The sequence below is a fragment of the Furipterus horrens genome, unplaced genomic scaffold, assembly GCF_987537825.1.
Source record: "Furipterus horrens unplaced genomic scaffold, mFurHor1.1.pri manual_scaffold_1, whole genome shotgun sequence".
Lineage (NCBI taxonomy): Eukaryota > Metazoa > Chordata > Mammalia > Chiroptera > Furipteridae > Furipterus > Furipterus horrens.
This window is the reverse complement of record NW_028327171.1, coordinates 157,227,804-157,254,860: the sequence shown is the minus strand read 5'-3', so window position 1 is coordinate 157,254,860 and position 27,057 is coordinate 157,227,804. Positions and strand designations below refer to the sequence as shown.

Sequence of the window (27,057 nt, the reverse complement as noted above, 5' to 3'; positions counted from 1 at the left end):
TGGCATTCCCATTGTTCTGTTTTATTCAAAAGCAACTTTTCAATTGACTTGCTACATCATTTTAAACTACTCTTTATTTAGTCACAAGTAAAAAGAAAAGTCTAACAGTGCATTCAAATTCACTCACAAGTCAGGAAAAATAATACCTTAATTATAAATAAAATTTAGGCTTGACAATGTTTCTCCCATACTTTATAATCTTCAGAACATAGGATACTACTATTTAGTCAGACAAAAAAGTTCTGTTAATAATGAATATTTAGAAAAGTAGAATCTACTGACCTAGAGTTATTTAGAGGAAGGGATTTTTGTCCTCTTATGTAGGGATTCAAATTTTTCTGTACTCCAAATAATACTGAGGCTTAATTGACAGTTATCCGAAATCTTCTTTCCCCCAGGAAATATAAACAAATGTATTTAAATTCCACATGGGTGAATTTCTTATTAAAGATTTGATATTCAAGATTCCAAACCTATATTGGTAATGAAAGTGTATCCTTTCAACTAGAGTGTTAATAATCCAAAACTTGTCTTGGATTCTAAGTGACCCTAGGGTATAAGAAAAGAATGTTTTTAAACTAAAGGCACACTTGAATTGCGATAAACTTGAAAGTAAGAACGCCAGAAGTATAGGTGATAAATAGAGGCAAAGGTAAAAAAAAAAAAAAAAAGGTCACAACTCAGCATATATGGTACATGACAGCCAGCATTGATACAATTTCATCCCAAGACAGCCAAAAAATAAAGCAAAATAAACCTCCTTCACCCTTACACATGAAGGAGAATTAGGATCCTGATCCAAACCTCAAACTCTGTAAAACCCCCAACACCAACATTTCTGAAACCTACCCCATTCCAGAAATAAACGGATCTTCAGCCATGGAATTGTGACTATTAAGCATTCACAGATTATCTGAAACATGTTTTTCACCCCATCCCTGTGGTAGAGGGAGAAGAAAACTCAAAACGTCAGGGAAAGCCTGCTCTGAAAATGCCATGCCCTTTCTGGAGCTTAGGTTGTCAACCTAACCCCAGCCACAACTATTGTATGACTATATCAGGGAAACAGTGTACTTGTGTGTGAGATTGGGATGGGGGGGCGGGGCAGAACATTAAGAAATTTAACAAATTCATGTGATTTTTACCTTTAAACATTTTGAGAGTGTAATGTTTACCCACGCTGGGCAACAGAAACCATAAATCTTGCTGTATTTCTGCAAACTGCTGCGTGAAGCCTACAGGCAGCATTCTTGTCAATGGGAGAAAGAGACAGACGAATCAAGACAGAGACAGGCAGCACCCCCAGGACGTGGAGCTTATTCCTACTGCAGGCTGTGGTGGAAGGATATGATGACGTCCAGAACAAAATGTCTTTTTCATGAGGATGCTTAGCTCTTGATTTCTGTATATGGAAAGGATGATCAATGGAAAGAACTTCATTTCCCCGTTTTTTGGAATCCAAATATAAGGGCTTTTTAATAATTGTAAAACTTCTTCCTGTACTGCCCATTGTTATGTTCCTTGAAACAAATAAAACTCAGCAAGACAACAAAGACTTAATCTGCAGGGGAGAAGGCAATAAAGAGCAAGTTCTCTCCAGAGGGTAATTAATCCTTAGTCATTCATCCTAGAAGTCCCAGTTACAGTTAAGGTTAATGTTCAGGTAGTTTCTTTCTATTTTCTTAAAAAAATTTTAAACATTTTTTTCCCAGAATGTTATACTATTAATTGCCAATTTGCATATGTGTGCAGCTGCTGTTTTGGCTCTGAACTCAATCCGATAAGCTTGCTGGAGGTATCGCAGAGCACTTGGCAGCTTTCCTATTTGAAAAGAAAGCCTCTCCCCACCACAGAACAGCTGATCGTCTATCAGCGATAGACCCTGATGGCGTGAATTACAATTACACTACTTTTCACACTAAATCTGGGTGATAGCTACTTGGAAAGAAGTTTCATCATTTTTTACCACAAACTGGAAAAAGAATTACATGGTCATGCTGTGCTTTTAAAGGCAGTTTGGTTCACTTTTGTCTATTTAACACCTAATTCCAAGAAGTCCATAGGCATCCAGAGATCTGAATGGCGGGTAATGAATTCACTGTTTAGGTTGAAGATTTAAAAAATCTACCTCAAATTACATTTATTTACAAGGCGACCAGGAAGTGTTAAAGTTGTTAGACGCTTCATTTATTGAATAATTTGTGGGTATTTTCAGTTGTCATATCTAGAGTCATGAGGTTTGCTTATTTTTTTTTAAATTAGCAATCCAAAACAATGCTACCACAATTTAACAATTCATCACATAATCTTGGGCTCTTCAGTTCAGCTGTGAATGTTAGGTAATTCAGATTGTTATTTTGATGTGTTTATAAAATAATTTGGGTGGCGTTGTGTTGTGAGAACTACAGCCACAGAGGCAGAAGACCCTTCTCATCCTTCTTGTATTGCTCTGGAGGGCTCAGGAGCTTTCAAAAAACGCATTTTGGGGATTTAGCATCTAACAGGAGCAAAGACGTGATTGGGGCAGGGGACCCTAATAAAAACTTGATTTGTTATTACTCAGTTAACTTCCTTATTAATGTATTGTACATTTCCTGCCTGCTTGGAAAGCTAAGGACCTCTTCGCCAAAGTGCATTTCATTAGAATCCTCCATCACTCTCTCATTTTCTGGGACGTTAGCAAGTACCTCCTTTCCTCTTCTTGCAAGACCCCGCCAATCATTAGAAATTAAACAGCCCTCTTCGCTCTTCTCACTCTTCCCTCCCATCTTCACATTTAAATGCGTTTGTTAAAAAAAAAAAAGAAAGAACAAGAGTTAAATCCACCTCAAGCAGCAGAAGTGGAACACATTCATCCTGACGTAGTTAACCTAAGAGGAAACATAGGTTTTGTTTTCCTGTTTTAGTCGTTAGCTTTATTAGATTTCTCACTTTCACAGATTATCCAAAGACTACCCATTGATTGATCGCCCGAAGAGTTGCATTTGGTGTAGAGAAAAAAACTCACAGCTTTATTGGCTCCCAGGAGACAAAACAAACAGAAAAAGATATTCATATTAATGCAAACAATGCAACAAATGAGGGAAAAAATCGCCCGGCTGAAGCGAGGTGATGCGAGGCGCAGGGGGGCTGGGGACGGGCCTGGGCGCCTGCCGCCCCTGAGCCGAGGTTTCCAGGCCTCCCGACCCCGGGCGCCCAGAGCCATCGGTGCCCTGCGCCGCTCGCGGGGCAGAGGGGCCCCCGCTCTCCCGGCCTCGCGGGCCCCAGCGGGAGAGCAGGACCCCGCGCCGGACAGGCAGGCGCCGGCGCCAGGAAGAGGCCTCCAGTCCAGGCTTCAGGCCCTCGTCCCTCCGCAGAGCGGGTCTGGAAGGGCCTAAAAGCCCACCTTGCTTTCTTCTTTCCCCTTTCGTGCCCGCCCCCTCACCCCCTCCACCGGGCCCAGTCCCTGAGTCTCAGTTTCCCTTTACATCTGGGCACAGGTGGCAGTGAAGAATTTTCTGTGTGCTCCTGACCCTCCCTGAGGCAGCCTGAAAGGACAGCAAGGAGGCGCAGGGAGCTCTGAGGAAGGGAGGAAGAGATGGGATAAGCATGCTCGCTTTGAAAAGCTCACATTATCTCGGTGACTATATAAACACACATTTAAACACAACACAAAACAACGTAGAATCAAAAGTGAGGGGGTAGTTTGTACAGCGATTGCCGAGAGATTCTTAAGAGGCCCTGAGACTCCCTGCAGAAGGAGAAAGGAAGAAAGAAAATTCCCGGCACCAAAAAGGACATTTGCTCCACAGCTAATCACACTCTCTGCTCCTCCTCAAACCCACAAAAAGAAAAAGAAAAAGAAAAGCTTGCCAAATATTGCATAGGGCATACTTATAGTAAGAAGTTATTTCTTGTTTATTTGAAATTCAGATTTATCTGGGCATCCTGTATTTTTATTTGCTAAATCTATCATAACTAAAAAAAAAAATACTTTATTGAAGAAAACATACAAGAAGATGGCTCATTCTCTTGATGTGTATTAATCAGGATACTCAGGACATTTTTACCGGGACATTGCCTTGGAAAGGAAATGAGCCCCATACTTTTCCAAGCATGTTGTAGGGGGTTGGAGGAGGAAGAAATGACTGAAATGCTTGGAAATGTCCTTATATTTTGAAGGAAGTGGCAGTGCCATTGTGGACTGGAAAATGGACCAGTTCCTTCCCTGACGCTGGCTCCTTTCCAGGCCAGTAGAGGGTATCACAGCATGTCTGGAAGTACAATGGCAGTTACTATGGTACTCCCATGTCAGGATTATACATTTTTTCTAACCTTCTACTCTAGAGCCACACTACTCATTGATATTTACTTTATCTTGAAAAAAACAAAGCTGCGACTTGAAAACTTCAAAGGCAGAAAGGTAGAGCAAAATCTGCTCTGATATTCACCAGTGCTTTAACCTACAAATAGATCTCACCCGGGCCTTGTAGATGCTGAAAGAAAAGACTTTCACGGCGCCAGCAGTAACACTTCTGGAAAAACAAAACAAAACAGTGGTCCGCTGCATACTGGAGTACTGTGTGTGTGTGTGTGTGTATGTGTGTGTGTGTGTGTGTGTGTGTGACACAAAGTTGCATAACAGTGGAGGCCTGCTGCTTGCATTTCTTTTTCAGTCTAGGCTGGAGAAACTTTTTCAAGGAAGTTTTCATCACCCTTAAGGATCCTATGGATTCCCAGTGAGCTTGTCTTCTTTTCAAGCCAATTGCTTGTAGTTGCATAATGCCCCTTTCTCACCAGCGATTAGTGCTATTTAACAACTTTAAAACGGAGAAACTATATAATAAGTGCTGTTTTCAGAGTTGATTCACAAACCGTTGAAAAGATAATGTAAGCGCTGAGACCTCCTCATGAGCCTCAGGACTATGTCCAGACAAGTGAAGGCCAATTCTTGACCCAAATGAAATATTTGTTTGGTTTAGAAATTGTTTTAGTTCCAGTTTAATAGTTTGGAAAATATATAGGCTCGCTTCCAGTTCATACTGCTTTACTTTTTTTCTTTCTTTCCCATATAACCTTTGGTTTAGAATTTGGACTATTAAAAAGTTAACATTGTGGTTCGGCTGTTACGGCAAGGATTAACTCCATGCTTTAGAGGCACTAACCTTTTTTTTTACCTTCTCGCCTACCTTCGTTTATATCCTGAACTTGAAAAATACATTCCAACACTTGCTGTTCCCTCTGTGGGTCAGGCGTGAGAAATGCTCCACACTCAGTGTGCCTCTTACTCCCAGCAGAAATATTCTGGGCCCATGTTAGGGTGGTGATAAATTGATAATACCTAAAAATACACCCCACCCACTGGTCAAGTAGTGTCAGGCTTCCTAATGTCCTCAAAAATGATTAATGGCTAGTCTCTTTGTGTACAAAAGACTCTGACACAATGGCTTAATCTTTCTATGAAGCCAAGTACAAAGCTAGTGAAACATGTATCTTTTCTGAGATGAAGGATTATTATGAAAAAAATAGTGGATTGAAGGCTGGAGAGCTTGAGTTAGGTTCTAGCTATTTTCTATTTCAGTGGGGTTTAAGGACTCATTCATTTTCTGTAGACAGTTTGTTTTGTCCACATACACAAAAAGTTGTATTATGATGCAGTCTTTCAGATTTTGTTATTTCTAGAGCGATTATTCTTGAATTAATTAATAAGCAATAACTCATATTTTCTACACTGCTTCCAAAGGATATAAGCATGATATTTAAAAATGTATTCATGATATATCCCTAAACAACAAAGGAAGCATGAGTTCACTCCAGTTATCCAGGCATTCCAGATTCTAAGGGGACTATTTAAGTGAGGGAGACCAGTTCACCATCAAGGGGTTCAACAATCAGGTGTAAATACTCAGGAAAAGCGTGAGTGGCCTAAAGGCAAACAACCCTGTATGGACAGGACAAGGGAATGACATGTTTGTGAACTTATACTTCAGTCCTATTTGGGGATTGGGAACTCAGAAAGAAGAGGACTGTTATAAAGGGAAAGCTAAGGTTATTTAGTAAATATGCGTGCATCAGTATTCTGAATAGTCTAGTGTTTTTTGCACATTAACTGTTCAATTTTATCCATGAGGAGCTCTGAGTCTAGAGGATGTTAGCCATCTAGTTGAAAATGGTTCTAGAACTGACCTAAGAAAATTGCTTCCTTATATCTTATCAGTGTAATAAGGGGATATGTCTTTTAATTTGAGGTTCTCCTTGAACTGTAAGCTCCAACGAGCTTTCACCAAACAGACTTCATTCACATTCTGAATCTGATTTTTGTCTCACACATATTAAATTTTACAAAACAGAAAGAAACAATAGAGCTTATTAGGAAAAACTTGTTTTGAATAGTAAATTAAGCTTAATGGAAATAGGCACATGTTTTATCACGGTTTCCCCCACTTTTTTACCAATTGAACATTTACATCTTTTTCAATGTGCTGTGATTTTCCCCTTAAGTCTTAAGCTGGCACTACACACTTTCAATATATGTGTATTACATCACTTGTATCTACCGAGAAAAATCATTGTAATACTCTGGATTCCAAATGCATAGCTTTCGAAAAAGGGATTTAAGTGATCACCCCTCAACTGTATTAATCAAATCATTGTGTCAGTCTAAGAATCCAAAGAATCACCTAATTTCAAAGACGGTGTAAATCAACTGTCAGTTCTGGCTGGTTTCAAATTATGCTCTATTCTTGGAGACTGGAAACCTGTACAATCAGAGGTGCCTGACTAGATGGTTTGTTATTAAGAGATATGCCCCAGGTGGAGGCATCTTCAAAGCCAATATATTTTCTTTATAACTGGTGTCAAATTGATGTATATATTAAAAAATCTTGGAAAATGATCTCAAAAAGGAAGTAACAGCCCAATGAGCCATATGTTCAGGGAACCTAACAGGTTTCCATTGGGACCAAATTTCACTTCACCTTTTTGTCCTTATGTGCAAATAAAAACTTATCTGTAAATGCACCATTAAATCAATCTTGCACATTTGTGAAGTCTAAAGACTGAGAAGAAAGTACACTAAACTCATAATAATCAATTGTCAGGAGGTAACAAATTTGATTAGCTATTAGAAATACATAACATGGAATTGAACTAAATTTATTTGAATGCTATAGGTTCACTGCTTGAGAGAGATACTTTGCTTCTTAGAATTGGTTAATGAAGAAAAGACTGATTAGAATAGTTAATAAATTGCTTAATTTCGATGCTGATGAAGCATCTAAGTTTCCAAGTTTACATTAATAAATATGTAAAGTTAAATTTCTTTCTTGTTAGATAGGTTGCCATTCTAACAGATTTAGATGCCAGGGGGTTTTCCAAATGCCAGATGATAGTCCAGCACTGAAAAGTCTGTGATGCACTAAGGGCAAAGAGATCTGCTTAGCATTTTCCAAAGAGTGGAAACAGAAAAGAATTAACATTTATTTACACACAATTCTTTAAGTCTTTTAAGAATTCTCAATTTAAAAACTGTTAAGCATTCTGTATTATTTTAGTTGATCCTAATAATCTTACATTCAGCTATTGTGTTGGTATGCTGGGGCATATTCTTAAAGAAAAGTGGTGGTTGTGTGCTTGTGGGTTTTTGTCATGACTAGATCAATAATGATGATATAAAATACCCAAATGTACTCAAGTGATTTTTATTTTATTTTTTGTTGTACTTTTATTGTGAAACATTGCAAATTGAAGGGTAGAGAGAATAATATCAATGACACCCCATGTATGTATGACAGCTTTATCAAATCTTCACATTTTAAATTGATTTGGAAGAACAGTTGTGTGTGTAAAGTTATGCAATGGTAAAGGTCAACAGGAAAAAAATTACACAGCAGGGATTAATTTTCATCTGCTTTCCTTTTCCATCTATGGCTTGGGGGAAGGAAGTTTTATGTTAATTTAGCAGGTAATCCCTTAGAAGGAATTGCACCCTCATTTAGTTCAAATCCTACCAGTTCTCTGTTGCTATTTCTTTTAACTAATTTAAATCATAAGAACGCTAGTGTCAAGGTTTTTTAATCTCTAAGGGTAGTTTATGTAAATCTGTAATAGTGAAAAATAGGAATAAAAAACCAAAAGCGTTACACTCAACAGTCAGCTTTCAAACTCAGAAAGCAGGAGGAAATTGTATCGTAAAGCTCAGGTCCTGGTCCAGCCTCAATAGGTATAGATCTTTTTTCAGCAGAGACTCAGGCTCTTGTGGATTCTCTGTCCAGGGGCAGCCATGGCCCTGATATTTTGACCAACTTCTTTTCAGGTCAGAGATCTGAGCCAACAACCCTGACCCTCTCAGGGCTCCAAGTTTCCCAAGTAGGGGGTGGGTGGCCAGTTTCTTAAAGCTTTTATTTAGCCGACCCAGGACAGTTCAATGGTGTTTCTCTGATGGGTCCAGAATCCCCTAAGTCTAGCCTTAGGTCAGGAGGCTAAGCCTTGGAAGCACAGCTAATACTAAGACCCTTTATTTGTCCTCCTCTTGCGCTTACTAAATCGTGTAGTAGTATAGCTCAGTCCTGGGGGTGCGGGTGGGGAAAGGTGTTGGGGTCTTCGGAGATCAAAGATTGAGGAAGACTGTTATGGTGGCAGCTCCCAGGCGCGCTGGGTGGGGGTGGTGGGCGGGCGCTAGGCCTGTGGAGTTGCCAACGGCTGAGGGCCCGATCGAGGGATCCGCTGTCTGTCCAGGGGCCTTCTCTGTCGTTCTGGACCCGACTTTCTTTTTCTGGACCCCGCTCGCCTTTCCTCAGTTTGCTTCGGTTCCTGCTCCCTGCTCAAGGCGTGCAGCCCGCAGGCAGAAAGCGAGTACGCGCGAGAATCTAGGTTTCCCGGCCGCTTCTCCAAGGCTTGGAACCGAGAACCGGAGTGCTCGTTCAGGCCGGGCTCCAGGCGCACCAGCACGGGTGGCGCTCGGCAGCGGCGCGCCTGCGGCCTGGGCCAGCGAACGGTGCCCGCGGGGAGTGCAGGGAGCCCCGGTCCGCGAGGGACACGGTGTCAGTGGCTGGGTTCCAGTTGCCAGCGGCGGGAAGGACACGCGGGAAAGCGAGGGAGCAGGGCGCGGGCGGTGCCGGCGGCGGCGGCGGCTGCAGGCCCGCTTGAAAAGGAGGGAACGCCGCAGGCGGGAGGAGGGAGCGCGGAGGAGGGAGGCCGGGAGGAAGGAGGGAGCGCGGCAGGCAGGCAGGCGGAGGGAGGGCTGATTAGCATGCAGCAGCGCTCGCGCGCCCGGCTCCATTGTTTTAACACCTCCCCTCTCCTCCGCGCCAATCTGTCACCGTTCAGCAGGCGAACGCTGCTGCCTCAAATGCTGCTCTTCTCAAATGAGACGGATAATTAGTTGCCCCGCACGAATGCCGCACTCTTCTCACCCCTGATTGCTATCACCTTCTTGCTCCTGGCAGTTTTGACACCTCGTAATCAGCCTGCTGCTTTTCTCTTTTCTTCCCGACTGCTTCCCTCCCCCACTTTCCTTCTTAGTGTACTTATTAATTATTAGTGTTTTAAATGCAATCCTGGTTCCTATTTGGACGAGACCTCCGCCGAGTTAACCTTACGCGTATACATGTGTGCATATACATGTAGATATAAAACAGGGGGTCCGTGCGTGAATCGGGGGCGGGCTTGTAGTTTTGCGGGAAACACTGCTTCCACGCGGAGAGAATTCTCCTGCAGATATTTTTGGGAAGGGAGGAGGTGGGGAGAAGGACGGGAGGGGAGAGTTGGGGAGACCTCAATTAATGCTTTAAAGATCTCTTAGAAATTAACAAACTGGGGAGTCTCGGAATCTGCTGTCAGAAGCGTGTTTTCCCCGCTCTCTTCTAACGAGCCCTGACAGTCTAATTACTGTAGCTACAAGCAGCTGTCGAGGCAGCAGCCCGGGAGAGAAGGCGCCACAGCCTGGGCGCACCCGCCGGCCTCGCGGAACCCCCGGAACCCGGCCCGACCTCGGGGAGGGTGGAGAGAAAGGCAAGGCCCCGCACCCGAGGGCCCCGCGAGCGGAAGGCGGACCTAGAAGCCGGCGGACACGCTCATCGTTCATATTTATAAAGTCTTTACCTTGAAGGTTAAAGGATTGCGAAGGAAAAAGGAGGGGACGTGGGGGAGTGGGAAGAACGTTTCCTGAGCTTCCATCCACCCCCTTTTTACCTCCTCGAGTTCTCCCTACCCCCGTGTTGGTAAAATAACCACGCAACTCGGGCTGAGGGGGCGGAGTGAGCCAGGCGGGAGTGTAAGAAAGCAGATGTCCCCGCTGGCAGCAGCCTCAGTCTCCCGGGAAAGCTGCACCGGGGGGCCCTCCTGAGGACATTCACCTCCCACTTCTCAGGCATCCCGCTCACAACTGCCTCGCCTCGGCGGGGGTGGTTTTTTCAGACTCAGCGATTCGCGTGTGCAGCTTTTTTACCTGGGAGCTGTTCTTACCCGGCCACGCTTAGCAGATGCCAGGATGCAGCCCCTACACGACTCAGTGATAAGAGACAGAGGGAGACCTGGCAGGTGCCCACTCCACCTTTCAAGCTGCAGCCAGCGCCGCCTCTGCAGTGCGGGACAGGAGCCTGTTCTCCCGCTACCTCCCCTGTGGCCCAAGAGGGCCTTTGTCCCTCGGAAGGCGGCAGCACTAGAACCCAAAGGAAAATAAGAGTTCCCCGCTCTTATTCCAGTGTTGGAGGTGGGAAGAGAGTTGACCGGAGAAGAGGGGTCAGTGATACACTTTGAATCACTCTGGGCTATAATTTCTTTTGGTTGTCAGTAGTCTACTGGATGTCAAGTGTGTGAGGGACTTTTCCAGAAAAGCAGAAAGAAAAAGAATCCCCTTCCACGATAGGCACAGGGGTATATTCTGGCTGGTATACGCAGGGAAGTTTTTATTTTTGATTTTGTGCCTGTGTGTGATGGAGGGGGGAGTGAGAGGGGAGGCTGGGTGCGTGGAAGGTAGTGGGGGAAGGGAAGAGCCTTGGATAATTGTCTAGGCATTTCCATTCAGCTGCCCCAGTGGCAATGAAAGGAAGATGTACATGCCTTAGAACACTTCGCAGTGAATACCTAATAATCACCATGTCACCCTGGTGAGGAAGATGTCAATGTGATGTGCTTGGCACCCTGAGAAGTTGAGGCACTGCTCTCATTCTGTCTCAAGTTAAGGCTCCTCACTGTGGCACAGGGGCCTGCTCCAATTCCCTTATCAGAAACCCTCCAGCTTTTCAAAACACACGCTCCAAAGAAGGCTTAAATTTGTTTTGAGAGTTGTAAATCAATGTTTACTTCATAAAATGGAAGTCATGTCTCAAACATCTTAAAAAATTGGGGGCAGAGGTAGGAGGGAAGAGAAACCTAAAAGACAAGCATCACAGGGAAGAAAATAAAAGGGAAGTTTCACTTTAAACAAAATTCTGCAGCCTTCTGAATTTGGTATCCTCTCTCTTAAATGTCTTACAGTGGTCATCAGACTAACAATGAACAACAAATTTCTCAAAAAGAATGTGAATATTACTAATATAAATTAATATATATGGATATAATCCTTATAGGGTTTTAGATTTGCTCCCATGAAATACAAGTGTTTCTTTAGTAAGTTTAGTCTAAAAAATAATTTTAAAATTCAAAGTGATCTTCTTAGTTGTAATAAAATATCACCAGATCTGATATCACCCTTCTATCGAATTACTGGAAAGAAAACATGCATTTTGTAAACTTCCCTTAAATGTGATTTATTTCCTTTATTTATTTATTTTACACAGGAACAAAGCTCACATTAACGATCACAATATAACTAACTCTTTTAATACTTATTTCATTTCATCTTGTACCAACACAGTAGAAATAAAAACCATGTATATTATTTTAGAAACTCTAAAGTGTTTAAACAGTTCTCCCAGTGATTTTATCACTGGACAAAATGTCTTAGGTTTTGTATTTAATTAGATGTTTATGTTGTCTGCTATTCTTTATTATAGGTTTATTTTAAAAAATCACTTAGAGCATAATTTAAATTTTTTAATGAAAAAAACCCTGTAAACATCTGACATCACCAAATTCAACAGATCTAACTAGAAATCCAAGCAATAAGCTTAGATAGTTGAAGCAAACATAAATTAAGGTCATACAATTTTGTAAGTCATATACATAATTTTGAATTACAGTAATAAACACTGTAACCATGAATATAATGAATTATAGTTTGATCTTTAATAAAACAAAGTTACAAAATAAGTTTAGAAAAAATTCAAATTGCTGTGATTTTTTAATAAATGATCTTGAACTAAGTTTGCAATCAAAGTATTTGTAGTATTACAAACCCCAAATCATCACATAGAACTTGATATGTCTGTTTTCAAATGTGTCTTAAGTCTCCCCATTAAAGTGTGAATTAAGATGCCGGAGGAAATCCCCCCTGGATGTAATGGAGGGTGGGAAAACTGCTTGACAGAATTCACATACTCGAGGTATATGCAGTTCTGAGCCACTTCGTACAGATGATAAGTCACTGTCTTGATTAGGAAAGGGCTTCCAAATGGGCTGCAAGAAACAAATAAACAAACATATCTCCTGTTATTTATATTTAAAATCAACTTGCATTGAATTTCAAATTCCAGTGAGTTATGTGCACATATATATGAAAATCTCTAATATGAAAACAAATTACTTTCCATAGAGTTAGTATGAGACACGATTTTATTCTTTTTCATAAGGGGTACAACTAAACTTTAATTAAAAATCACTTAAAACACACATCCACGCACTTTATCTTCATATATTTAAAAATCTTCTAACTTTAACACTCATATCACAAAAACAGTAGTTTTGGAACAACAATCAATAATTGAGATTTTAAAAGTTAACTTCTATCTTTTCTATTTTTCAATAGAAACCTTAAGTTATAAGGCCTTTATTAACACATAGTATACTAAACATGGTATGTATATATATATATATATATATATATACACACACACACATTGTGATGAAGAGCAATTCAAATTTCACTATAAGCAAATACACAATGAATAAAATCACATGTGAATGCTATTTTGATTTTTGAAGAGCAATTTTTTTATTACATCATTTTTTTTGAGGTCTCAAATATTTAAATTAATCATTCAACAAAATCTAACACTGGATTCATTCTTTTGATTTCATATTTTGCTCCTGTTACACAGTGCATAGTTTGGCTTTCTTTTTCCTTTTTGTGGCTGAATAAGGTGAAATCTGTTAATAGTTACTTAATTAAAAAATTAGAGAAAATCATAATTCAATAAAACTATATCCATTTATAAGCAGCACATAAATATGCTTAAATAATTGAATTTATTCTTTAGAAAAAAAAAACCCAGAAGGGCAAGGAAAAGCATTTAGTTCCATAGTAGGTGTTCAATAAATACTTGTTGATTGGAATATCTTATTTTCCTAAAGTGTTACAAGCCAAATAATTTTTAAAATTTGTTTTCTTACCTTGCACAGATAAGTTACCTTGACATAACTAAATTGATAGTCTGAGAAAAATCACTTCAAAAAGTCAATTTAAAGAGACCCCTTTGTGCTCCTAGTACCAATATGTTTTTAAAGTAACAAACCCTAGTCCAACACCTAATGCAGTGTTCGTTTTCATTTCCTAACCAGTGTCCTTCATTCTAGTTAACCAATGACTTACAAAAACAGTATACATATTACTAATTGAAGTATCTGGATTTCATGACATCACTGTCTTCTTATAAACATTTAACTGGACAGCTGTGTGTAGTTGATGTAAATATACAGTCTGTCTAAGCACTGAGATATATTCAAATATCAGTATAGAGGGCATATAATAACACTGACATAATTCCTTTTTGTGAGAAGTGATAATTTTATACATAAAATGGTAATATTTAAAATATGCATTTTGAAATTTGGGGGAAATAGTTTTTGGAAAAATCTTTCTCCTATGATAAAAGAAAAGCAGTAATAATTTTGAATATCTAAGCAAGTATCTAGTTAACTAGATTTAAATTTTACTGTTTGCAGTTTAAACAAAAAGTACAATTGATTAATATGTACCACTCTAATGGGAAACTGATATGAATATAAATAAAAAATGATGTTTAAGTAATTCTTATTAAGTTCTATAAAATAAAGAGAATATAGCTTCTAAATTTTGTGAGCCAATCTTCTGACAATTTAACTTCGAAGTGCATATTTATCCTTCCCTCTTAGGAGCTATTAATTCAGATTTGATCTCTTCATATACTTCAGGTGGGGTCCCAATGACTGACTCAGCGAAAGCAGGAAGAAAAGGAAGTCACATAGAGCAAAAATAAGCAGATGTATTTCAGATTTTGTAATGATAGCTGAACATATTAAAAAAGTGTTCAGTAATAATGATTGATAAAAAGTAAAAAATGAAATATTTAACCACAATTCCATTCCTCTTTGTTATTTCAACTCAAGAATTTAGTATTTCTCATACTAGCTTCATTGATACAAATAAAATAGCAAAATATTTTTAAAAACCCATTTTAAGAAATATTCTTTCAATCCTAAACTGTAACATGGTCTTTAAAACAAACTAATTTTGTCTTTTCTGCCAAAATACCAGTTATCTAACCTTATGCCCCAAGTCTTGTGACAACTCAACACCAGTTCTCCTGCATTTTTTAAGCTGAATACTTTTCCATCAAGTTGCAATCACATACCAGCTGTTTCCCTAGCTCTAGCATAGAAAGCAAATGCACAATGCAGGGTGCCATCTACTGAAACATGAATGCACAGACTAACTAGTAAAAGAACAAGCAAGAGATATATAATGGAGAAAAAAGTAACAGGCATTAGAACTGATGCACTTAACAGCTCCACAGGAATTCTACTTGCAATAAATGAAATTGTTTAATTTGCTTCACTTAGTAGTAACTATAACTGAGACTATGATGTGAAATAAGGTATAATGTAGAACATAAGTGAGTTTATAATTAAAGCTCATTGCCAGAGATGCCCAGTTTTCCTCACTACTAAAATATACCAGGTTGGCTACTGCGTCCTTTGCATGCTGATGTAAGCCTATAGCCTGTTAGAGTCCTTATGAAGCCAAGGGGTATTCATCAAATTGTTTAGGACAAAGAGAAATCAAACAAATGTTTGCAAGTTATACAGACATTACATCAATCTATATTTTTATGAGTTTCTGTTTATCTTAACAATTATATATTTTCATTTGCCTTCAGGCATTAAAAAAAAAAAAAAACTAAACTAAAAAATTAATCCCATGAGTAGTCAGATTAAAAAGGTGGTAAAAGTGGATTGTGGGGCTTTAAGTCATCTGTGAGCTTTAGGAATATTAAAGTATTTGATTTAAATAATACATATGAAGACAGTATTAAGAAATATATTAAGATGCATGTTCAGTGCCTGATCAGAAACTAAAACTAAACCCTACAGATCTACGTACTTTATAAATGAGAATGTAATAGGAGTATTAGTTGAAAGAGATTACTTATTTTGATAAATAGGAATATGCAATAATTATAAAAAATCAAGAATTCTTGTAAAGATGAGTATGATCTACACAAACCTTTTAATAGAAAAATACCATTTGTTTCACAGTATGAAATTTAATAAAGAATCCTGTTATAACAATGATGCTGAATAAAAAGAGCTTTAAAAAAGGGACTAAGAAAGTGACACACACTAGACACAGATACGGTTTACATGTATTTTAAAATGTGCCATAAATTTTAAGGTACTTTATAATAGAGCTTTACCGTATTTATTTTCTATAATTTCATGTCATTTATTATAGAGACTGGACTGGATCTTTTATTGAGAGCTTAAATTTGGCTAGTCATTAGTTTAAAAGGATGTCTGATAACCTGGAAGAGATGCATATCTGTGCCTGAATAGCAAAACGTGTGCTCATATGTAATATATTTGCTAATGTGGAAGTTACCTGCTGTGGTCCTCGGACAGCTATTCCTGGTGAATCAAGTGAAGGAAAAGGTGCATCAGACAGGTCCTGAAGTGGGAATGTATTTACATATAATGCATTATGGTCTCCAGGTGGTAAACACGGAGCTCTATCCAGAGTTGTCCTGATAGAAGTGTTTACAAGATTTGAGGATTTTGTATTATCAGTTGTTTTAAGGTTTTGTATAGCTGAAGCTATGGGGGCAACTCCCTGAATTTCATATAAAGTTTCTTCTGTTTTAATCAAGTTTCCTGGGCTGTCTCTGATTTCTGTACTGAATTTATCCTGACACACAGCCTCAGATGTAGAAGGACCAAGAATATTGGGTCTTTCTGGAGTACTATGTAAGAAAGTGGAGTCACTGTCCATAGGTGGAAACTTGACATTGAATTTAGAAAGTGATTCAAAAGAGGTGTCTTCCTCATCTCGTCCCAGTCCTCTTGGTGTGACAGATGTGACACAGGGTGCACCTCTATTTATATCATCTTCAGTCTGATGCTTAAATGGCACTTCTTGTTTATCCGTTTTATCGGTACACTGTACAGGCACTGAGCACTGTGTTTCTGCAGGGAAAAGTACACGAAAGGAAAACATTTATATTCCAATCATTCTTAACAATCTGAATGTGCAATTAGCTTTGGACAGGTAACTATTATTTTTTTTCTATTGGTATTTATAGCAATAGAAAACAACTGCAATTTTTTACATTTGTTAGCATCTTACACAAAAAATTAGCATTCTCCAGTGGGTGAACCAGAACGTAGCTTATTAGCCACAGTTTAACTGCTTTGTTTTTTCCCAGGTCTTTTGCTGTAAGCTTTGCATCTTGTTCACAGTTCTACTGCTCTACACTTAAAAAATTGCTTGTAGTGTATACATTTGAACATTTTGTCAGGAAGAGACGCTGCAACTGTAAGCTTGCTTATAAGACAAATAAATTGTTAAAAGGGAAAATCCTTCAAAGAGAGAGATATATTCCTTAATGTATGTATATACACATAATACATACACACACACACATTATACAGGTTTAGAATCAACATGAATTAGGCTATTTATTTCCCCTACTACCACTGTGTGACAAAGTATATCACCTATAAATTTAGCCACCATCTACTCTCAGTAATCCACGTGAGGGAGTGATGGTGGTGGTAGTGGTGGGATCAGGGAGAAAGAGGACAGTGGAGGCAAAAGAAGAATGAAATTTTGGGATGCATGGTCAGCAAATTATATGTGAATATATAATTAATTTTTTCATCTTATAGATTTAAAAAAAGGCCTCTGCAGATAACAGGTAGATATCAGGAAGCTACCAGGGACTCTGTAGCTCATTTATCTAGAAGTCACCGTATCCAACAAATTCAGCTAAAGAGTAAGTAAACAGAGCTTCTCTGGAGTCAGAATGAGAGCCACAGGCTCCACAGATATATTCTCATTTTAGATTTACTATAACAAGCTTAATGATGTTTCCCTAGCTCAAAGCTGGCTAGAAGCAGCAAATTAAAAGGTATGCATCTGAGTTGTTGAGGGCAGATACACATATCAACAAGAGCTTAAAGCAGGGGAGGAGATAAGAAAAACAAAAAAAGCAGATATAAGAACTCAGAAAAACATTACAATCTTGTTTAGGGCCAACAAAGGCTATAGTTCTCAATGAAAACAAACAAACAAACGCAAACCCAAACCCAAATCAAAAAACAGTGATCAAAGCACTTTCCGTGTGGATGATCCTGAGACATCAGAAAAAGCTCAATTACGCTCTACAATGTAATTCAAGAAGGCAGTGAGGTTTGAAGTTTTGGAAGTTGGTAATGTGTGTATTTTCATTAAATGGGCAAATGGTAAAAATTAACAATTATCACTTTAACAAGGTGATCATCAATGAAGTTGTATAATCACAAATTGACCAACAATACTGGTGTAAGAACCTTGCACGGTGTCTGTCTAGCTTAGCCAGCACTTACGAAATGTCAGTGCCTTCCCCTTCCCCAAGGGTCTTTGCAGTCTCAGACCACATCATGTTCCAAAACAGTATTTTCTGTTTGGACACAACTGTAGTACAAAGCAACCAACTTCTTTGGTTCCCTCTGGTGTGCACCGTCCCCCTTTCTTTAGTACATACCATCTTCTCTTATTGGATTATTACAATAGTCTTTGAACTGCTTCCTGCCTCTAAATTAATCTTCTATTCTTCATTCTCTACATTGCACCACCTCCTAATTTTTGTAAAGTACAAATGTGGTCTTGTTGCCTTCCTTATAATGCTTTTTCATGGCTCTGCAAGGCCCTCAGCCGCCAGTCACCTCTCCGTTCTCTCATCTTTCAACAACACCCATCTCCTTACTCCAGCTATAACAAACTTTGGTAGAGTTCTCAAAAATAGACATGCTCTCTTGTTTTTGGGTCTTTGAATATGCTGTGCAGACTGCCAGACTGCCTAGGGTCCCCTCCCACAACTCTTTGCCTAACTCCTGTTTGTTTATAATATTAATTTATCTGGATGGTTCTTCTGGCTTCCCGAGACTGGTTTAGGCATGTCTCTTGGGTGCTCTGTGGATTAAACACTGCATCGTATTTGCAAGTATACTCCTCTTTCTCCCATTAAGTAGATTTTTTAGGAATCTAAACTGTGTTTTGTTTTTGACTTATTCCCAGTACCCTGCCCAGTGCCTGGCACGTAGTATGCCTTTAATAAATGCATTCTGAATCTGTATTCTCTTCCCCAGAGCTTAGTATAATAATCGACCTTTACTAGATAATCTAGGACTAGGAGTGGTGCAGTAATTGAGACCAAGCTAAATTTTTAGCAAGATTTCTTTGTCTTCTGAGGTTCTTAAAGACCATTAAATCTCAAGTAGTCATGTCCTACTAGTAGATTTGAGAGCGGCAGGAAATTCTAGAAAACAGTACTTTCCTTGTATTACACTTGCTAATTGCAAATAACAAATCAGGAAAACCAACTCTTAAGGTATACAAATTCTATTAACACCTGAGAAGGAGGAAACACATTAAAATGACTGTCACAAGGCGAACAGTCTGCTGCTGCTGATCATGACAGCATTAACAGTGCTTCAATGTGCCATGCACTATTATAATTATTACATGTACATTAATTCATTTAATACTCAAGATAATCATGTGGTAGGCACTATATTATCCCCACTTTACTGTATGAGGAACTGAGACATGCAGAGGTAACTCCAAAGCTGTGCAGCTAATGAATGAATGGTAGATTTGGCATTGGAACCCAGGCAGCCTACGTCTAGTGCCCATGCTCTGGACCATTATGCTAAGTTGAACATGCCAGTTCTATACATAGAGGAGTCCACAAAATGACAGAAATGTGCTTTGAATTTCTTTTCCAGTAGTTGACCTACTCCCCTCTGTGAACAAAACATGGAAAATCCAAACGGCTGTGTTAAAGCAGATATTTTCTTTCAGTATAGCTAGTTGGCATACCTCAGCCACATTAAAAAATCTTCTGACTTAATGTGCTCAAGCAATGAAAGCTACTACCTACCAAAAAAAAAAAAAAAATTAAACTTAAGATTTTTTAGGCTACTAGAAGTCCAAGTTTAGAAAACTTAAAACTCAAATGAGGTGCATAAAAGCACTTGTCCCTAACACTATACTGAGAAACATGATCAGGGAGTAAATTGCTTTTCTATTTTGGTTATTTCAAAAAACTTTTTTTTTTTTGCAAGGGAAAAAAGTAAAATGAGAAACATTTTAAGATTTCTAAATTTTAATTTAGACTAGTTTAATTACCTTGTATATTGACAAAAAAATAAAAATAAAAAAGATGATGGTTGTTTGTGATCTCTAATCCTATACTCTTTTCTTCTGATCTCCAATGAAATAGAACCCTCCTTTATACCAAAGAGTGCTTTGTTTTGAAGCCACATTTGCTTAAACATACATTTTATCTTTATCCTTTTTCAAGACTATTTCCATATGTGAATGAAAATAAAAAGTGTAATATGGAAACATATAATTCTACTAACAGCAATCACAAACTCTATTTGTTTATTTAAAAGTAAAAATAAAACTTTAACAAAAGAAACATAGGGACAATATTAAATATACTTTTTCCAGCTGTATAATGCAAATTACATTTGACATAGTTCCTTTATACTTTTTTCTTTTTCTTTTATTTGTTTGAGAGAGAGAGAGAGAGAGAGAGAGAGAGAGAGAAGGACGAAGGGAGAGAGGGAGGGGGAAATGGGTGGGGGAGGGGGGAGAGAGAGAGAGAGAGAGAGAGGGACAGGGAGAGGGAAAGAGAGACAGATTTGTTGTTCAATTTATTTACGCATTTATTGGTTGTTCCTTGTATGTGCCCTGACTGGGGAAGGAACCTGCAATCTTGGCATATAGGGACGATGCTAACCAACTTAGCTACCTGGTTAAGGCTCCTGTACTTGTTTCAATGTAGTGTTTTATCTGTAAAAAACCTAAAAAGGCATCTTTTTCCAAAATATCTTTTTTCTTTTCTTTCCCCTTTACTACAGTAAAGAGCATAATATTTGATATTTTTATTTCTGTTTGGACCCAGCAAAACTGCACTGGAATCTATAGCACAATAGATCTAAAACATTTCAAGAATAATGTCATATTTATTATTTGTGACAGTTAATATAAAGCATAAAAATAATGTTAGGAAGCAGAATTTGTGGGGAAGAAATTGAAGTTAAACACTCAGTGTTCTAGTTGACAGCTAGATACTAGATTTAGATCTGTGCAATTTAAAAATGGTCAAAGTATTAAGCCATCGATAATGGGGTAAGGGCAATCAATGTATCACCATTGCAATATTTTGATCAGATGTTAATAATGTTCAAGAAAGCATTCTTGAAGATGTAGATGGGTATTACATTTCTATAGCTGGTATCTTTAAAGTAAAAATAATTCTTTCGCTTCAGAAGTACTTAAGTGTTTTTAGTTGGTACAGATTATCAATCTCAAATCAAAATGACAAAAATTAAGATGGAAAAATCAAAGTTCTTTTCCGAGAGGTAAGAAGAAGAAAGGAGAAATAAATTAGTCTACCCACAAAGACTGTTCTGTTTTTCCAACATGGTGTACCTTTTCTGAAAATAGCAGTAGTAAGCAAAAAGTGAATTTACACTATAGGATGAGTTTTAAAAAGCCTAAATATAAGAGCTATAAAAATGGAAAGTGATCTTTAATTAAAGGGTGTGTTAGCACTGCTGCCACATCTTTCAGAGTGAAAACTGTAAATCACATCTCTTGGGAATTACATGCAGAATATTTGAAATCACAAGGGTAAAGGAGAATTTATCATAAGTGATCATTTCACTTCCGTACTTTTCTTTTGTTTACGGAAGTGCCCGGTAGCCAGGCTCAATCCCAAGTATTTTGCTATTCATGTGAACTGATGCAAACACCTGGAAGCCAGTCTGAGCTTTTAAGAAAGGGTGGAGCTTTTAAAAAGACACTGAAATGCATGTGTAAAACAGATGCTGCTTTTAAGTTACTTTTTATACTAAATTTGTACTTTGCGCCTCCAAAAGAACTGGCCTCACAAAATGTATAATGTTTACTTCTCAAACTAAATTACAAGAATCTACCTATAGTGTTCAATTCACTTTCAGACCAAAGTTAAAAACAAACCTAATGTCATAATTTAACCCAGCTAATACATGCTAATGGAGTTTCAAGGTTGCTTACTAACATATGACTGAATGTTTTATAAGACCCCCAAATAGCAACTGAAAACTTCGAGATATATTTTATATTTATTTTACACTTTGTCTAAGGTCAAACTTCTCATTAAGATGATCAGTAATAGTGTCATTCAATTTAATCTATATGTACCACATACAAGAAAGAGGGGGGAAAATCAATAAATTATATAATGTAATATTACAAAACTTGAAAAGCATTTACCCATTGTAAGTGGTGCAAGGCCTAAGTTGAAGGTACTCAGCACTTAAGCATTTAGAACTATGTCCATAATCAACAAAAGATTTCAACCAGTAAAATCAATATTATCAATAATATTAATATTGCATTAAGTTGAACCTTACCAGTTGCAGTGGCTGGGACATTAAGTTTGCTTAAGTGGTCTTTTTGAGCTTTTGCTAGCATGCATATTCTATGAAATTCTTCTTTCAGATCCCAGAAAGTCTTCTCTATATAACTCCTAAAAATTAATCAATATTTAAAAATATAAGGCTATTTTTTCAAATATTCTTTAATCATAATTAAACTTACATAGCATCTTTTTATGTACCACAAAATAATTATTAAAAGGTTAAAGTTAAAAAAATGTTTTAAACTCCTAGAAAATGTCCTTTAAAACAGTTCTAATGTTTGGAGAGCCAGGCACAAAGTGAGCAAAAACTTCTAATATATAAACAGGGCAGACGTAGCACATCTGCTTATTCACATACCACACTTACGCTGGTTGTCTCATTCTCACATTAGGAATTTCAAGGTATTGACTTGTTCTCTGTAAGCATCGTAAGTAAAGGAAAATTAAATATTTCTCACTTTGATAAGGCTCACATTAAGAGCCATCTGTATAAAAGAATGTGACCATAATATTGGGTTGGACACAAAGTTCATATGTTTTTTTCTATTAAATACAAGATCTATTTTTCATTTTCACCAATAACTTTATTGATTTGGATATTTTGAGTATGTCAGCTATCTCCTGCGTGGTATAATGTTGACTGTTCTCAATTAATGTCTTGATTTGATCACTATCAACTTAAAGTGGCCTATCCAACTGAGCTTCACCCAGTGAGAAATCTCAAGCGTGAAACTTTGCAAACCACTTCTGACACGTTCAATCAGTCACAACACCTTCTCCATACATTGCACAAAGCTTTTATTGTGTTTCAGTTGCATTTTTGCCTTTCTTGAACTATTAAGGTGTAATATGCTGAAAATGTTGCCTATTTTCTTTCATCTTCAATATTAAAATGTCTACACAAAAATTCACCAATTTTGATTTTTCTTTGAAATGCATATTGATATGACAGCTGTCACAATACAATTTAACAAAATATTTTTGAATAAAGTTAAAAACAAGTAAGCTCTACTAGAGTGATCTTATGGAAAAAAACAAAAGAACTTTCTGGCCAACCCAATACTTGGCCTATAGAAATATTAGTGCTTTAGATAGTTCAGTTTTTAGATTAACCTCTGCTATTAACTGTAGAACTCATTTAGATCATTTTCACATAGAGGAGCCTTGGATTGGTCTTTTCTAGTTCTTACAATTGCTAACATTTAAAAATATGTAAATAAGAATATGTTTCAATGTTTATAATTTTTAGAGTTGGCAAAGAAAAGGATATAGAACTACCTTTCATGGAATAAAGGAATGCCAAGACTCCTTGGTGAAGTTTCTTTTCTAGGAGAAGAAACCTCTTGTCTTCTTTCCTTAAAGATACAAAAAGATTACCACTTTAAATTGCTTCTAAAATCAAATAAGAATGAGTTACCAGAAAACACAATGAAAAATTTATACTCTTCACTGAAAAATAAGTTTAAGTAGCTTACAGATATATATACATATACACATATACATGTATCTGTATAAGGTACATGTATACACACACACACTATATCCGTCGTCGGCAGCCGTCCGTCTCGAGAGACGATGGTGTAGCTTCTTAAGAGTCTATCTGCACCGCCGAGAATGGCTGTGCAGTCCGACTCGGGAGTGACATGGTATCTGTCTCCTCCCGTGTTGAATCGACATCTTGTGATGACGCTGAAGCTACAGAGCCTGGGCAGGGTAATATGGAGGGTCTGCTGTTGCCCATGCAGCAGACCCCCCCTCTCTTCGCAGCTGAAGGATCCAAGGGAAAGACGGAGTCAATACAGCTTGGCTTCAGGTGCGCCGCAGGAGTTGCCGGTGTTGACTACAACGTCAAACCGCCTTAGGGACTCCGGCTCCGGATTTTCTGTCGGGGTTTACTCCCTTAGCCTTTCCCCTGAAGAGGTATGCCGCAAGGCAGCGGAGGTTTTTTGGAGTCAGAGTTTTCCTTCTCTGATGTACCCTGACTGGAAGATCGAACCAGCGACACTTAGCTCGCAGGCCGACGCTCAATCCACTGAGCTAAACCAGCCAGGGCATACACACTATATATATATATATATTAATGAGAATAGGGGAAAAAGGAAAATCTAGAAAAACAGAATGAAGATATAAAGTATTTTTGTCTGGTACTATTTCTAATAATGATAATTCAAGGAATTTCTTCAGATCCACCTTTGATCAAAATTGCTACTCAGATCACCAGTAGCATCTGAAATGACCAAAAAGATTAGAAAAAAAATGTGTGTGCATGTGCACTTCTTTTCTATTATTGGCCTATGTATTTAAATCGATGTCTTTGTATTTCATTAGTATAGCTTCTTTGCTGAGGAATGCAGCTGTATTAGAGGAAGAAAACCAAGCAACAACTCCTGAGCATTTAACAAACATTTTAAAGACAGTGCAATTATGTATTTAAGCAACTTTAACACAAGTTCTTGCCTTTCACTCCCACCCTGTGGCTTACACTGGTATTACATTTATTCTGACATTTAAAAAGTTAACATTGAAAAACGTGATATAATCTACAGTATGGTTTAGATTTTAAAAAATTTTTAATCACACCTAGAAAACGTTGTGTACCTTATAAAGCTATAAATTGGTAAATTCAAAGTTTGAAGAAGTCCTAGTATCATACAATTATAAACTATACTTCGACCAAAATGATTTTGGTCTTACAAGCTCAAATTCAAACCGGTGTACATTTATATTTAGTGACTTAAGATTTTATTCAATCAAGGTCATCATAACTTTTACCTCATTGGTTTTTATCATGTGAGTACACCTCCCTTTAATCTTGTTTTTGAAAAGTTCTTTCAGTTTCTTTGGAGTCTTACTTGTTCTTTAAGAAAAAGATTTGACTACTACTCCCTGGTTTCCTTAACATCTTCTCCAAGTTATTTCAGTATATTGCTCTCCTGTGCCAGCTTCTTGTAATATATATTTTCTATTAGAATATAATTCTAACATGGTATTTCCTAAATACCAGTGTTTGCTTAACCTTTCTAAAATAGAGTATCACTTTACTTTAGTAATTATGTAGTCAAACTGAGGTAAAATAAGGATCATTTACTGCTGCATATTTTTTGTCTGACTAACATTTAGGCCATATTTTCCTCTAGATTAAAACTGCTTTATTGAGCTTATAAAGCAGTCACATCAGAAGACATTTTCACAGTCACAGTATGTTTTTAAAAGTGGTAGACAAAGTTTTTCTTTAGTGTTATATACAATTAGAATACTCAATGGCTTTTAGTGTAGACGAGGAAGAAAGGTGACATTTTAAAGCTGACCAACCATTCAGGATGCTACACGTATGGAAATAAACTTAAAAAAAATTATATTAAATCTGTATCAACAAAATCAGAGTGCTATTTAAGAGACTAGAAACACTTGACATGTTAAATCATAAAATAAGTAATTAAATTAAATGGAATGACTAATCTCTTTTTAAAATTTGCTACTAGAAATTCTCAATATAAAAAAGAGATTTTGTTAGGAGCTAGAAAGAACCAAAAAGAATACTCTGTAATCTTAGCCTAAAAATGAAGACAGTTACAGAAAGTAATAAAGACTATCTCAGTTGTCAAAGTACTGATAATTTTGACATATGATAGGAATGACTGCTTCTGATGTTGAAGAAGCTTTAAAAGCTAAGGTGGTAAAGGCTGGAAAGGAGATGAAGGAAAAGCTAGGAAAAGAATGATAAATCTTTGGCTTGGCAGATAACAGTATCAATTTCTGTGATGTTCAGATTTGATTACTGGTGTGAGTGAATTTATCTGGAAGATTCCCTGGGTTCATTGGCAGGAGGTAAAGGGAAGACTCACTCTTTGAGGAATTTCTATGAAGTATTTAATGTCTTCACCTTCTTTGGGGTTAGAAATACAGCTCTGCTTACTATTATTTGTTATTATTATTAAAGAAAAGTATTATTAATTGTTTTAAGCAAAAGTAATATACTGACCCTTTTATAATTTACACCAACTAAATCTGTATATAATGTATTTCAAATAAAAATCTTAGGTCCCCAGCATCCCAAGAAAAAATTTCACAAAGGAACCTTTTAACATGTTAATTCAAAAAGTAATAATAAAAGAAAAGTAGGGTATATCTAGAATGGAAGCAACATGTTAATGTTATTTTCCATTGTAGCAATTTGATACAACCTTCTGAAAATGCTCATTTGTTTTTTTAAAGGATTTGGGATTAGAATAGTCAATGGCAACTCCAACACTTTTCCAGAAACTCAGACTTTCTTTTCAATGCTAAATTATTTTACTTAATGAAGATTTCTCAGTTTTTTGAGCATCCCAAAGAGTACAGAAACATTAGAAGAGATAATTTGTATTTTTCTTTCTACTCTCAAACATTATCCAGGTGGATCCCACACTGTAGGAAGTTGAAGTTATTGCAACTTCAAATAAGAAAGTAAGGGGACTTTGAACATTATGTTTTAGGAGATTTTAAACATTAAATAATTCAACAAATGAATTTATCTTGAGGTACTAAAACTTAAATACTTAACGTTATAAAATGTTCCAAGTACTAGTTTAGAAATGCTGAACTTGTGGAATGAATACTGAAATAGGAGTTTTACACGTCGTAGTTTTCATTTACACTTCTAGTATGGCGCTGGATAAATCATTCAACCAAATCATTAAGATAAACCCATTTGAAACAGTTGGAAGATATTGTGAAATGATTCCTTAAATTTCTTTTTATGTGAATTGGAAGAATTTTGTTTTAGTGTATATATAACTCAGTTTAAGCTTAGTATATATAAATCAATTTACCCAACTCATAGGTGGATATTATAGAAAAAATATATGTCAAAGACTATCTGAATAAGCAATAATATTTAAGAAAGTAAAAAAAAAATCCAAAGTGGCCAATATTTCACTAGGACAAAGCCAGGTTTATTGTTAATGCAAAGGTAATAAAAAATATTTTTGTTGGGAGTCTAGGTGTTGTTAGATACCAACACCTCAAAGAAAGAAATGTATATTTTTCCTAATGCCTACCTTTTAAA

The 27,057-nt window shown here is 37.3% G+C and overlaps 1 protein-coding gene across 15 annotated transcripts in view; it reads right to left on the bottom strand.

The window, feature by feature from the left end:
- Positions 1-11,713: 11,713 nt before the first annotated feature.
- TANK (TRAF family member associated NFKB activator) overlaps positions 11,714-27,057 on the bottom strand; it is a 104,507-nt gene continuing 89,163 nt past the window's right edge. For all 15 annotated transcript variants that reach the window (XM_090280269.1, XM_090280289.1, XM_090280259.1 and 12 more), the window contains 4 exons: positions 23,289-23,365; positions 22,003-22,118; positions 15,938-16,518; positions 11,714-12,537 (listed from right to left, as the gene is read on the bottom strand). In XM_090280269.1, the coding sequence (XP_090136395.1) occupies positions 12,364-12,537; positions 15,938-16,518; positions 22,003-22,118; positions 23,289-23,365 (948 nt within the window). In that variant the 3' untranslated portion in view covers positions 11,714-12,363. The remainder of the gene's footprint in view (positions 12,538-15,937; positions 16,519-22,002; positions 22,119-23,288; positions 23,366-27,057) is intronic.